Raw genomic sequence first — 15,183 nt, forward strand, 5'->3', positions numbered from 1 at the left:
TAGTGGATAAACACAAGATTTGTGTTCATTGTCCACTATAAAGTATTTGGCCATGCCTGCTGAAAACAACTCATATTTATATATTTGAAGACTATTAATAATTCTAATAAATCTTTGAAGTCATACACCATAAAAGGAAATAAAAAGAAAACCCGAGAAGAAGGGAGAGAGAAAGGAGGATTTGGCATCCTAGCTTTTACCTTGATGGGTCATAGTGACAGGCTCTTCACCAGATATGTTGTTGTAAATTACCACAGCTGAAGCGTTGTGTAAAGCTGCCCGCAGTATTTTTTGTCTAAAGGTGCAGTTTCCTCGCTGCAGGAGAGCAATCCATTGTTTGGTGTTTGGAGGAACTTGAAATCGTGTTCGTGGATCACAGCCTAAACGATCTGCAACTAAAAAAAAAATACAAGTAGAAGTTTGCTAATAAAGGTTAAAAAAAAACCCTAAAAACAGATTGATGGCTTAAATTGTTCCTTGGCTACCAGACCACATCTATCTGTGTAACTGAAAGCTATTTTAAAAACTAAACATTAATCTTCAAGTGTTAACTTTGTCTCTGAAAATTGCAGTAATTGAGTTGGCCAAGTTCTTACATTACGGTAAGCCACCGTGGGTTAATTCACCTGCAGGGCTCTGGGATATGCGCTGGCCACCATTTGGAATATGCAAGCCAGGGCAGGGGCATGTCAGGGCTTGTGTTGTGTGAACCCAGGTGTTCTGGGTTATTTGAGGGTTAAATAACCCTCAGTTAACCCTAGAACAACCCATGTTTAACCCTCAAATAACCCACGATGCCCGCATTCGCACGAGATGACATGCCATGGCACACCCCTGCCATGGACTGCATTTTCAAAATGGTGGCTGACACGTGTCTCAGAGCCCTGCAGGTAGTTCCTGTGAGCACCCACAGTGGCTTACTATGACATGCAAACCAGGTCACTAAATTAAGTCAAATTCATTTCAGTGGGCCTACTCCAAGTATGACTAAGTCTACATCTAGCCCATTACCATTAAGGAATTTTTGTTTTTAATTTCAGAATAGTTAGCAGAGTGAACAATTAAAATCAATACCTGGTCAGATGAATGAAGGAAAGTTCGTGTACCACTTGAATTGCTCTGGCATGAGCTAGTGGCATACAAGTATTTACACACACACACACACACACACACACAGTGTTTTCTACAATAGAATTTAAACTAGTAACTGGTACTTCATCTAACTTTTGGATTCTAACAGATTAGAGATTAACAGCCATTATGAGTCATTATGAAGATTAGGCCTATTGAGTATTATTTAATAAAATTAGTCAAACTCATGCATATTTTACCTATGGTAAATAAAAGTAAATCGGAAAGAGTTACTGCAATCTTCTGTGATAGTACAACATCACAGGAAATTTCACATACAACTTTCAGTTTCATAAGATCTCATATATGTATTTTTTGTTGTGTTCTCTCACTATTCCAGAAAAGTATTTCAGGCAGTTTCCACCAGAATACTAATGAGAAATGTTCCATTCAGCAAGAGCCCATGTATATGTTGCTTTTTGTCATGTGAAGGCTGATTTTAAAACTCTATGGCTCTGTACTGGATTCAACTGAATATATTATAACAACTGTTCATACAAGTTCTAGTTTGTTCTTGCTAATTTTTCTTTATCATGATAATGTTTGAACGAAGAAGACCTCGCCACCCATTCTACTGCTGCCCTACCTAGTGCAGCATTTCTCACCCATTTGCCTGCTACAATGAAGACTATTAAAGCAGCACCAGTGTGTCACAACATTTATTTTATTTATTAAACACCTGCTAAAATAGATTTCTTAGGTGTTGTACATTACCCTTTCATATTTCCCTTTTCCCTTAGTTCTACCACTTCAAAAAGAAGCAGGGAATAGAATTTTCTAGAGCAAATACTTTGTGTTATGTGGGTAGTGATACAGAAAGTACTATATGGGAGTACTGGGGGAGGGGAAGGAGAGAGAGAATAGATTGCTTATCTGTAACTATGGTTCGCCGAGCGGTCATCTGCCTACTCACACATATGGGTTCTATGCCTGCACAGGGCAATGTTCAGAACACTATAGAACTGAGCAGAGTTCTAACACATTCTGGGTGTGGCTCTGCCGTTTCTGCTCAGTTCTCAGTATGTCGCAGCAGTAGGACAAAATACCAGTGAGACATCAAAGTGGGGAGAGGACAGTTTGAAGAAGTATACAGATAACCACTCAGACAACCATAATTACAGGTAAGCAACCTGTCCTCCTTCATGCTCTCTTTGACTTAAACATATGGGTGATTACCAAGTCAAGGTGGGCAGATGTCATGCCAGAAGAGAGGAGACCCCAGCCGAAAGCTGTGTTTGCCCTCACCCTAGTGTCAAGTCTGTAGCGTTGGGGTTGCAATGGTGTGCCTGTGGGCACCAGTGCACCCCAGAAAAGCTTTCTTGATGCCCGCCAAGGTGCCTTACACCTCCTATTTAAACCATGATGATGTTCTAATTGGCAGTTGGGATTGCTTTCAAAGCAAAGTGAGGGCTTCCAACAGCTGCCATCTTCATTTCCCATGAATGCTTCTAGGCCACATGTGGGGATCAAAAATATTCTTAGGTAATGAAGTTGGTGAGTGGCTACAGGCTAATGCTTTCCTCTGCAGCATGTCAGCCACCCAAAAAAGTAGGGAAAAAAGAAAAAGAGAGTCCTGTCACTTTTTTCTGGTAAACTATGAGTGGGGACTAGGAAGGGAAGTGGTAAGCCGGCTGAAGTGGTCAGGGAAGCCAGCAGGAAGCCAGCAGGGAAAGTGGGAGGGGGGGAATAGAGAGTGCAGCAGGAAGGCAGTGGGGCTTGGAGTGGAGCTTGCTCTCACAACAGGGCCCTCAGACAAGAGAATCTGTTTCTCTGTGTCTGTTTCATCAAGGCTTGGTCTACCAGGTGACCCTCTCCCAAGCAAAGCAGACTCTGGACAGTGACCATCCATGAGGGAGGAAATCTTCCCACCACAACTACTGCATTTTCTGAAAAGTGCCTTGAAGGCCATAAGCCCACTAGGAAGGCTAGTGATGACCCATTGAGGAATATAAAAACTTAAAATGGAAAGGAAGATACAACGGGGAACAGAAAGAAAAAAAAACAAAAAAGGTACTAAGTATTCAGCAGGCTCCAAAAGACCTGAGATCTCTAAGAGCCAAAGAATGTTCCTTAAGCTGCTGCCGGGGATGACAAGGAATTGAGTGCAAGTTATACCCTGAGCATGCACAGTGAAGAGGTGGTGGGCTCTCACCAAAACTCTGCTCAGGTCTAGAATGTTCCAAACAATGCTCTGCACAGGCACAGAACCCATATGTCTGAACCACAGAGACTACCAAGAAGAATTACATCCACTATTACTCAAATCAGGTGCAAAGATACAGCCAACTCCATTAAATTCAGGAGGGCAAGATATAAACATGAGATTTAATCCCATTGTCATCTAAACAAAACCTATGCATAATGCCTAAAACATGGGTGAGTGATTTGTAGCCCTCCAGATGTTTTGACCTACAACTCCCATCAGCCCTAGCCACCAGAGCCATTTATGAAGGATGGTGGGAGTTGTAGGTCAAAACACCTGGAGGGCCACAAATTGCCTATCCCTGGCCTGAAAAATGAAAAGCCAAGCTACATGATGATGGAGAAACAACTGTCTATTCAAGATGGCTCTATTCATCTATCCACTATTTGCAATTTGTTACTTGCAGCCTTATCCTATGTTACTTGCTGGTGGTGGTAATACCTTTAAGGATTACCACCACCACCAGCATTAAATTCCTCCACGTTCTCCCTTTTCATATCCTTGGTGCTGGAGTTGGAACCATCTTTCCTCAGCTGCTTTGCAGAGGTCCCAAATTCCAGGGGTGGTTAATGTGAGGCCCGCAGGCACTGATGAGCCCTAGACACCTTTCATAGCACCCTTCAAGGTGCACTACCCATCCCAGGTTTTTTTTAAATTAACACATTTTCTTACTGGTGGCTGAGATAGCTTTAAAGCAAACTGAGGGCCTCCAGCCACTGCCACCTTAATTTCCCATTAATGCCTCTGAGATACATGGTGGGCCCAGATACATTCTTGGGAAATGAAGATGGCAGGTGGTCATGGCAGCCACTTTGTGGTGGTGCCCAGGACAGATTTTTAAATTGCAAAATGTGCCCATGGGCACACAAAGATTGCCTAACCCTCTCCTAGGTCAAGAATTGACTTAATAGGAATAGGCTAACCAGATTTCATGCTAGAACAAAACACATCTTCCTCTCCCCATCCCCTTCCTTGCCAGACAGGTAAAAAAACTGTTGAAGACCGATGATTTTCCTAGCACAAATTCAGGCATTTAACATATTAACTGTTAAATGTTACAAGATGGGGCTGAAAAAAGTTACAAAGTCCCATAAAAGTTATTTGAGCAATTGCAAATCAGCAAACTTGTGTCTCTGCAAGTATCAGGAAGCTAGGAAAAGCAACTACGCTAGCAATCTCTGACTTATTCATAGCTTCTCATAGTAACTGCCAAAACTTACTGGAAGTAGGGGAGACTACTATACACCTCAAGTGCCAGACATATCAATAGCATTGTAAGGGACACAGAACCATGTCAGCAAGTTTAATCGTCAATAGTTGTCCATTATCATCTGTCATCTATGATCAGTTATTCAGAATCCATTTGTAAAGTATATTTTTCCTAAGCTGAGGACTCTGGATATATATGCTGGAAAGTCTCCATAACATAATGAAAAGCAATTTAAGAGTAATTTCAAGCTTAGACAAATCACTTATTAAAAAAGATGTGATCTGATGTCATTTATGTCATTTCACAATTGTACAAAACCCTCAATATATAAAATGTTTTCTCCCTTTTCAATACGATACCCAATTCTGTTATCTGGACTATTTCAGTTTCTAAGCCATTTCTGCATTGCTACAGCCCAGCTTACTCACAATGGACCCTGAATCTCTAGGGCAGAATTATTTGGACATGCTTTGTCGTTTATTTCAAGCTGCTATTTCCAAAGCCTATCTGGTTCAGAATATTTAGAACTAACCCATCTAAACTCATCCTTCCCTCTGATCTAACACTGCATGCAGTACTGCTGGTCAAAACTAAATCTTTCATATAGGTTAATTTATTTATACTTGGTGGTGGTGTTCAATGCTCAAGTCTATTCTTTCTCATGATCTGACAGTCAACAAGTACTGGATTATTTGGGGAAATGGTCTGTCCCAAACATACAGAAACATGTGTTTCTATCATCCTAATACACACCCCTCTTGCTCCTTCAGAGGTTTAGACAATAATATAATTGTGTATTTTCTGGTAGCTACTGTACCTACTGGAACCAAAATCCGTTCTATGTTTTATGTGCTGGAGGCATTTGAGGTTCCTTCTAGCAAACTTGTACAGTTGTGAGAAGTATAATTTTTCTTTAGAGTCCTCAGGTCTCACCTCTTAAATTATAAGAAATGAAGCTTAGATAGGAAATCTGTCTAACAGAACAAGGAAGGCTTTGCCTGTGGGCAGCAGTCGCATTTTCAATTTGAAATATTTTAGTCCATAAACAGTTCTGAAGCATGGTAACTCAAGAGGAGAAATCTGCATCTCAAACTAGTACAATAGTCTGTGTAATAACACCGCAGCACAATAGTTAGCAGTCAGTAAATGGTGTTGATCAGCTTGTTATGGATTCAGTGTAGACATTTCCTTAAGATTGCAATGTACCACAATCCTAAGTGTATTTGGAAATATATCTGCTTTCAACTGAGCTTACTTCTATGTAATATAGTCAGTACTGACATATTAACTTCTTAGAAAAAGACAGTGCAATGAATAAGTTAAGAAACCAGTCCGACCACAATATTTGCAATCATCCCATTATCACAAGGGATTGACTTAATTTTTGGACAAGAACTGTTACTGGGGCGATAGTTGCTTAACAAATAACAAATAACAGCTGAGCATATTTCCAGGTAGTTCATGGTTTAATCACTGAATGCAATTTAAAAATAGGTAATACATCACTTTCAATGAGGAAACCCATTGTAAAATGTGAACTTCGCGCCAAAGAGTCTGAAGTACCAGCTCTCTAGAACAAAATAGGAAAAAGTAGGATACTATACTCACACTCTCCTAAAAACAACAAGAACTTCCCTTCTCAAAGACTAGATATCCTTCCCATCATTGATCCAATTCATATATCCTGCCTATTTGAGCTCAGTGTTGTTGGCATGCTCACAGCCAGAATCACATGCAGAAAGCCATTTGTATGAACTGGTGTATTCATGTAGGGTTGCACATACAGCCACTATGGTTTCTGTAATTCCAGTGCTCCCTTTTGAGGTACTTCAACTATATAAGTCACAGAGCCTGGTTCATGCAGGTTTCATGGTGTCTTCATATAAACCTATCACTGACTCTGCATTTTCTTAGAGGCTATGAAATGAATCATCATTATATAAATCAGGAGCGGGCAATTTGTGGCCCGAGCATGCTTAGTGGACACAAAATGCTGACTAACTGTTGGCGAAGGGGGAAAATGGAAAAATAGGGATAGAATGGTATATCCCAAATAGGAAGCACTGCACCCTGCAACATTTTGTTGCAGTTTCCACTTCTGTTGTGCAAATGATTCTATATCAGTATCAAGAGAAAAGGTGACAGCAGCACTGGTTATCTACCTAGCAGCATGCACTGTCTTTTTAGGAGTTAACATTTCAACTGCAATATCAAATTAACACTCTCACATAAACATTCGGCTATGTGCTCCATTACCTTATAAACAAGCATATTTCTTTATCTCTCATTCTTATTTTTGCCACAAAACAGAACACACATATTGGATTTAATTAGGTGTGTCTCCTTTGAAATTGCTGATTTGTTTTTTGAGAGCTCACTCTATAGGAAAGTCACTGCAGTTTATGAGATTTTGAAGTTTGGGTTCTAATTGCTATACAGTATGAAATAAAACTACTTATTGCAACTTGAACCAAATGCCTTGCTGTAGTAGGTTAATATCTTACCTTAACTGCAATGCCAAAAAGATCAAATGCAGACACAACAGTCTTTTCCTTCATATCTATGTATCAGTTTAGTCAATTATGTGAATTTTGCTTACAACCAAAATTTGGTTCATACCATAATGTCCTATTAAGTTACTTCTAAGAAGAAACAAAGATTGCTCAGCTGATGGCCTTCTTCAACGTGGTGTCCCCTCCCTTCTGATGCATTGGACTATAACTCCCATCTTTCACAGCCAGCATAGCCACTGGTCAGGCTGTCAGGAGATATGGGAGTGGTAGTCCACCACATCTGGAGGGCACCATGCTGGTGAACGCTGACTTAGCATTTATTTGTTTATAGTTAACAAATTAGCCTTGTGTAAGATCTTACTATTTTACTTTTTAGCATACCACAGTTTAAAGGGGGTGAGGGGAAAAAGCAGGTGTGTGTGTGGGGGGAGGGATTTTGAACAGGATGACCAGACAGGAAAGAGTTATGGTGATCTCCCTGCCCACACTTTTCCACTCAGATACAGACTTGCCTGAGGCTACTTTGGGTTTAAAATACATTCAAGGAAGAAGGGACCACAAACTCAATTGAACATGTATTTTGAGCCTATGACACACACACACACACACGCGCGCGCGCACACACACACACACACACCCCAAAGTTTTTTTGGTGTCAACATACTGAATACAGATATTTCTGCTTCTGAACTGTACTAAATACAAACTTCAATTAACTGATGATCAACATTTTACTAACTTGTCATTTCACCCTCAAAAGAAGTATCACACAAATTACATTACACAAGGGGCACAACATATCATTGGCTGTGTCCTGTCATCTACTATGTTTCTTTCAGATATTATTTATTTTCAGAAACAACGGTCACTAAAAAAAAAAATCACACATCCAAGAACTAATGCAGCTTCACCATAGTGGTTCGGCTGTAACACTGCCCTTCTTTGGCAAAAACTCCAGTTACAGCCAGGCCAACCTAGTTCTGGCTTCAGTTGTAGTTTTTGCCAGATATCCCCATGAATTCCAGTTCTATTCCCAGAAGTAAAAAACAAAACAAAAACAAAACACGAATATCAAGTACCAAGGTGTTTTTGGCCTTTATACTTCAGATGCAGTTTTTCCATTCACAGTATACTTTCAGCGTAGCTGGATACTGAACAAGTTGTCCACCTGTGAACTTAAGTACCACAGTTGTTATGCAGTCTTAGACTAAAAAAATCTCTTTGGATTTGATTTAGTCAATAAGAAGACCCTGATGGCATTAGAGATTTTTGTGATATTATCATCAATAATAGATCACTAAACTACTTTGCGCTCATTTCACATGCCAGCAAGGTGATGCTCAAAATCCTACAAGCTAGGCTTCAGCAGCATGTGAACCGAGAACTACCAGAAGTACAAGCTGGGTTTCGAAGAGGCAGAGGAACGAGAGATCAAATCGCCAACATTCGCTGCATCATGGAGAAAGCAAGAGAATTTCAGAAAAACGTCAATTTCTGCTTCATTGACTATGCTAAAGCCTTTGATTGTGTGGATCACAACAAACTCTGGCAAATTCTGAAAGAGATGGGAGTACCAGACCACCTTACCTGTCTCCTGAGAAACCTGTACGAGGGACAAGAAGCAACAGTAAGAACCAGACATGGAACAACTGAGTGGTTCAAAATTGGGAAAGGAGTACGACAAGGCTGTATATTGTCGCCCTGCTTATTTAACTTGTATGCAGAGTACATCATGAGAAACGCCAGGTTGGATGAATCACAGGTCGGAATTAAGATTGCCGGGAGAATTATCAACAACCTCAGATACGCAGACGATACCACCCTAATGGCAGAAAGCGAAGAGGATTTGAAGAGCCTCTTGTTGAGGGTGAAAGTGGAGAGTGCAAAAGCTGGTTTGAAACTCAACATTAAAAAAACGAAGATAATGGCATCTGGCCCCATCACCTCCTGGCATATAGAAGGGGAAGAAATGGAAGCAGTGACAGATTTTATTTTCTTGGGCTCCAAGATCACTGCAGACGGTGACTGTAGCCATGAAATTAAAAGATGCTTGCTCCTTGGGAGGAAAGCTATGGCAAACCTAGACAGCATAATAAGAAGCAGAGACCTTGCCGACAAAGGTTCGTATCATCAAAGCTATGGTTTTCCCAGTAGCAGCGTATGGCTGTGAGAGCTGGACTATAAGGAAGGCTGAACGCCGAAGAATTGATGCCTTTGAACTGTGGTGCTGGAGAAGACTCTTACGAGTGCCCTGGACTGCAAGGAGGTCAAATCGGTCAACCCTAAAGGAAATCAACCCTGAGTGCTCATTGGAAGGATAGATACTGAAGCTGAAGCTCAAATATTTTGCCACCTAATGCGAAGAGAAAACTCCCTGGGAAAGACCCTGATGCTGGGAAAGATTGAAGGCAAAAGGAGAAGGGGACGGCAGAGGATGAGATGGCTAGATAGCATCACCGATGCAATGAATAGGAATTTGAGCACACTCCGGGAGAGAGCGGAGGACAGGAAGGCCTGGCATGCTATGGTCCATGGGGTCACAGAGTCGGACACGACTTAACAACTGAACAACAACAAAACTACTTTGCAGGGTAAAACCCTCACAAAATAGATCACAACATGCTTTAAAATATAAATAATTAAACCATAAACACAATTCAATACATACAAGAAATAAAGCAAAAGGATAGCAACAGCAGATAACACTTCAGTTAAAAGCACAGTACACTAAAATTTAGTCAAATGCAAACTGGAATAAAACGGTCTTTAAAAGCCTCCTAAAGGGCAACAAAGAGGGAACCATATGCATTTCCCAGGGGAAGGCATTCCCAAGATGTGCAGCCACCACAGAAAAGGCCTTGTCTCTGGTACTCACTAATCTCATGGCTCTCACTGGTGCACCAGACTATTTCTGGATTAGGAATCATCACATGATGCTATATCTTCCGTTTGCAGAGAAAAAACTTACTTCAAGGGATATGTGAAATTCTAAAAACACCAAAACACTATTTCAAAAACAAGAGTCGATACCTACCAAGCACTTAATATTACAGGGGGGAAAAATCTATGGCAATTCTCCCCCCCACCCCCAAATAAGTTGGTTAACGTAAAAATAACACTAAAATATTTTAGGATCTCACCTGGAAATGGTACCATGCATATTACCTGCATGGTTTCATGGATTACAAATGCCTTCAAAACTAGAGTGTGTCCACAAAATGTAATTTAGTAATTTTATTTAATGAGTACAAGACAATTCAGTCTTGTATCCATAAAGGCACAGTCTTTACTACTCCAACATTTAGAGATGATTAATACAATTACAATTTCATTACCTCAAGAACTTGGACCATGAAAGCTGCACTTCCCAAGCAAATAAAGATAACTTGGCTGGTATTACACTACTCTCAATCATATTACTAAAGCAAGATCCTTTCTTCTCAGTGACTATTCGCATAGCCATTAGGCATGTAGTAACAGTTCAAAAAAACTTCTAAGTTCCAGCTCCTAGTTTATCTCCAGCTGTCGCCTTGTATCTGCTACCATGTACAGGATTCAGCCTTTGCTGCACCTTCACAGATAAATTTCACTTTTCGAGGATTCATTAGATATAGAAGGCTGAACTCTGCATTTAGCAGCAGATGTACACAACTAGGGGACAGCCAAGGTTTTCAAGTGCCTGTCCCACTGTTACAGCATATCTTGTGAAGAAGCGTTCAATCACTGTGTTAAGAGAGAGCATCTTCACAGTTAGCTCACAGCAGAGAATGCATGATGTCAAAGGAATACCCGGTGCAATTGCCAAGATTGGAAAAACACACAAACAACATAGTAAGGTTAATCCAGCACATGACAAAATATCAGCTGTATTTACCATCTAATTTCTTAGATATGTCTGTTAAATTTACAAATTCTATTTCTCTGTAATATGAACTATTAAACAATGCATCTGATATAAAATAGCGCTAGCTGGATGAATTCATGGAAAACATAAAGGAAAATAGGTAATTGCTGGTATATCGATCTTTTCCAATAATTACTGAACTAGCTTGGCAACTGATGACAGCAAATTTTAATGATTATACCATTTAAAAACTGTAATAATTTGGAAGGCTGGAATTTCATGATCTATCATGTTGACTAGTTGAAAGAAATGTAAACCCAATAATGGATTGGGGAAAAAAAAGACTTGGCCACATTATTGTTTTGAATTCAAAATGAAAACGTTGCCTACAAATAAAGGACAGGAAAAAGCTTTCAGGTCAGGAATTTTGGAAAACAAGTTCAGTAAAAAGAGATGTCCTTACAAATTATTCATGTTTTGCCCTTTTTGGTCTCTTCCTAATAAGGAATTATATAAGGCTATTCCACCCTTGCTTTTTAAGTGAGGGAGAAGTGGAAAGAGAACACAACATGGTTTTCAGATTGTAAAAGGAGCCTCCCTTCAGAGGCACAAACTGCCTCTTAGGGCTGACTACCATAATTAATCTGTGTGTACATCATTGTGAAAAGGGAAGAAGGTAGAATGCAGTCTCACACCCCACTCATCACAACTGGTACAATGTAGGAGGATGTACATGCTGTGACCCATTTAATTATTATTTATGTAGTGCCATCTATGTACATGATGCCGTTGACCATGTCCCTACCTTTCAATTTGCATATACAATCACTGGGATATATATAGACAAACTTTAGAGCTATCAGAGTGTTAAAGTCACTCAACTCATGTTCTGCAGCCTAGCCATTTACTCTGACTGAATACAAGCAAGCTGACTATGGCTGAATCCAGACAAATAGTGGTGACCAAAACGTTTCTGACCGCAGTCTCCTTCTAGGGCTTTCAGAGTCACTTTAACTGCCCTATCAATAATGTCTTAAAATTCATAAATTACTTTCAGGAGAGATTATGAAATGCAGAATGTTACAGATAACCTTAGGGGGCAATCCTATGGCTGCTAGACAGTGGCTAGACAGCCATAGGATTTTTTGGGTTTTGGGAACTAACCTTGGAGCCAGCCTCCCCACCCCCTCGTAGGCAGCACAGATCATCCCAGGCTCTGCGCTTGGAAGAGCTGCATGGAGCGGGAGGAAAGGGGATGTTCCCAGGAGCAGTGGAAGCATCATTATGACGCTTACTATGCATTCCCCCCCACCCTGCTCCAAACCACTCTGGCTAGACAGCTGAAATTGGCCATCTAGCCAGTAATGCAGGGCGGCCAGAGCGCGGAGAAGATCCCCTCCGCATTCCACCTGCCCTGCATTGGATAGGCGGTCGCCTCCGAGTTTGGAGGTGGCCACCTATCACAATAGGATTGCTCCCTAAAACTACTCCAGGATGAATGTGTTTCCTATATTAAAACTGATCCCATTCAAATTTTAAATGCTTAGAACAAGCCAATGTCAGTATTCACATAAGGTACATTTTAATGGATGGGAAAGAAAATAGCGTATAGAGTTGAATCACACCAGGTTTAAAATAAATTGCTACAGACAGAGAGCGCAAAGATTAAGCAATAGAGGAAAATCAAACAGGAGCAGTAAGATGAAAACCCCTATGAAATTGGGATGTAGAAAAAAAAGTTACAGGCCTAAATCTCACAGAGCTCTGTCAACTACACAAATACACTAATTTATATATTCTTCCCTTGACCCTTAAGCACATACCCTAATCTAAGTATTTTAATTATTCTTTCTATAACACTTTCCAGTGAATGTTACAATATTTTTTGTGCACTCAGGCTATAGAACCTTATGTTTACACCCAGTGTAAAAAGATTATTCCAATTTTTCTAAATAGGTTTTGATGTAGTAGAAATTCAAGCTATGACATACCAGAATCTGCTAACACACACACACACACACACACACACACTTATACAAGTAAAGACAAATTTTGAAAAGTGTTTTGAGCATCAGATTAATCTATCAAATAGAACAGTACTGTATTCTCCCAGTTCTTTCAAAATTCACAAGGTGCCCAATACATTGTGAGGTATCCATGACCTGAACTGGGATACCTTTTAGTTTTCAGACTTATCCAAGAGTTTCTAAATTAATATAACAATAATTAATTGATCAATTTTTTAAAAAAAGATTTCATTATTTACAGGAGCTGGTTAGACTGCCTGTTCTAGACAGTTCCTCTAAACAAACAGGTTTATAGGCTGAATGCTCCCAGACCCAGCTTTGTGGCAATCATAGCCAGGCTACTTATAATCAATTACATGAAATTTCACCTTAAAAATACAGCTTTTTAAGGTGAAATTCAATAGTGTCTGTCCACCAGTGAAATGGACACCGTTGGTGGAATAGATTGCCCACCCACCCCCGCAACCCCTCTGCACTCCCCAAATCTGCTCAGGAACATTGTGGGCTCCTCTGAAGATTTGGGGGGCACACGGGGGAGGAGAAATCCTGTTGCATGAATGGAAGTCCAATCACATGACATTGGATGTCCCCTTAGAGTGCAAGAGCCTTCCACCATTATCTAAACTTTAAAACCAGCACCTGATGCAGGAAACCACCATTCTTACCTGTTAAGCTAGAGCAGGGCATGCTCCATATATTACACCAATTTTCTCTCAGTTGCATTAACTCATAGTTTTCTCCCAAATGTGAAGTTCTGGCTATTATCTCTCAAGACCTACATGGCCTTGATCCAGTGTATTTTAGGAACATCTCTTAAATGAACTTCTCCACCTACTGATAACTTCCATCAAGACCATATTTCAGATATGACTTCCATGGAAACCAGAACCAAGGCTACAGAACAGTCTTTTCTTTGTGTTGGTGCCACAGCTCTGGGTCTCTCTCCCTGAAGAGAGTCACTAGTCATCATTTCATAGTTTTAGACACCATATGAAAGTTCCATTATTTTAATAGGTTTTTTAGCTCCTTGACATTGATAAGACTTGTTTTGCCAGTGTTTTATTAACTTTATATATGCTATTATAAGCCATTTTGAGTAATGAGTTTGAAAGTGGTCCAGAAGTTTTAAAAGCTAATAAAAATGAAATTAAGTCATTTCCAACAAATGTTAGACAAGAGATTATTATTTGTTTTAGATGTACTTAATACTGGGAGGCTCTGAAGTCTTATCTGAGTTATCTCTGAAGAATGGGAAATGAAACTGAGATGTAGTATGAAATTAATGTTGTATTGCTTACCAAACATAGATATCATTTTACATGGAGGCCAGATTGGCCTCAATAAGCCACAAGGTCTTTTCTGTTATAGCCCTGGAACTTTCAAATGACTTCCTGGGATAGGCCCATCTGGCATCACCTGAACCTTTACGGAGCACACAGTTAAAGTATGGAATTGGCTATCACAAGACCACCACCAAGTGATGGGCTCCAATGTGGATGGCTTTAAAAGGGGGATAGACAAATTCATGGGGGAGAAGGCTATCAATGGCTACTAGTTCTGATGGCTATATGCTACCTCCAATATCAGAGGCAGTATGCCTATGGATACCAGATGCTGGAGAACATGGGTGGGAGGGTGCTGTTGCACTCATGTCCTTTTTGTGGGTTTCCTGTGGGCAACTGGTTGGCCACTGTGTGACCAGAACACTGGACTAGATGGACCCTTGGTCTGATCCAGCATGGCTCTTCTTATGTTCAAGATGAAAGTTCATACGTTCCGTTGCACTTTCAGAATATAAGTCCAGTACATGCTTCCACACACCCCTTGCCATATTTACTGATTTTGCTTTTATATATTTTGTTACAATTATACTGAAAGGCAGTATAAAAATCTTTAAATAAATATACATACCATATATGTACCTTTATTTATCATGCATGAGTATGAGGATCCAAAACCATTTTTACAAATACTAGGTTGGATCCAGGATCTGCCTTCTGTAGATGTAAGGGGTTCTGCTCATGAAAGGTGCCTCCACTCAATTTTCCAAGATCCCTCCTTCTCCCTGCACTGCAGCCTACCCCATTCAGCAGGGTCCCCCAACCTTCCATGTGGCATTTTTGGGGTGTTGGAAGGGCTGCCATGCAGGGGAGGGTGAATCTGCTTCATCCAGCCCAGTTCCACATGCCTAAATCTGGATCCAATGTATTAAGTGCAGAACATTAATTAAACTTCCTATATAATTTAATGCACCA

At 40.3% G+C, this 15,183-nt stretch overlaps 1 protein-coding gene across 1 annotated transcript in view; it reads right to left on the bottom strand.

Annotated features, from left to right (window-relative positions):
• RNF130 (ring finger protein 130) overlaps positions 1-15,183 on the bottom strand; it is a 49,743-nt gene that overhangs the window by 32,135 nt on the left and 2,425 nt on the right. The window contains exon 2 of the mRNA XM_084839142.1: positions 201-395. Coding sequence (XP_084695268.1) covers positions 201-395 — 195 coding nt within the window. The remainder of the gene's footprint in view (positions 1-200; positions 396-15,183) is intronic.

The sequence above is a fragment of the Heloderma suspectum genome, chromosome 2, assembly GCF_057233095.1.
Source record: "Heloderma suspectum isolate Gila_16-S chromosome 2, 16-S_ref, whole genome shotgun sequence".
Lineage (NCBI taxonomy): Eukaryota > Metazoa > Chordata > Lepidosauria > Squamata > Helodermatidae > Heloderma > Heloderma suspectum.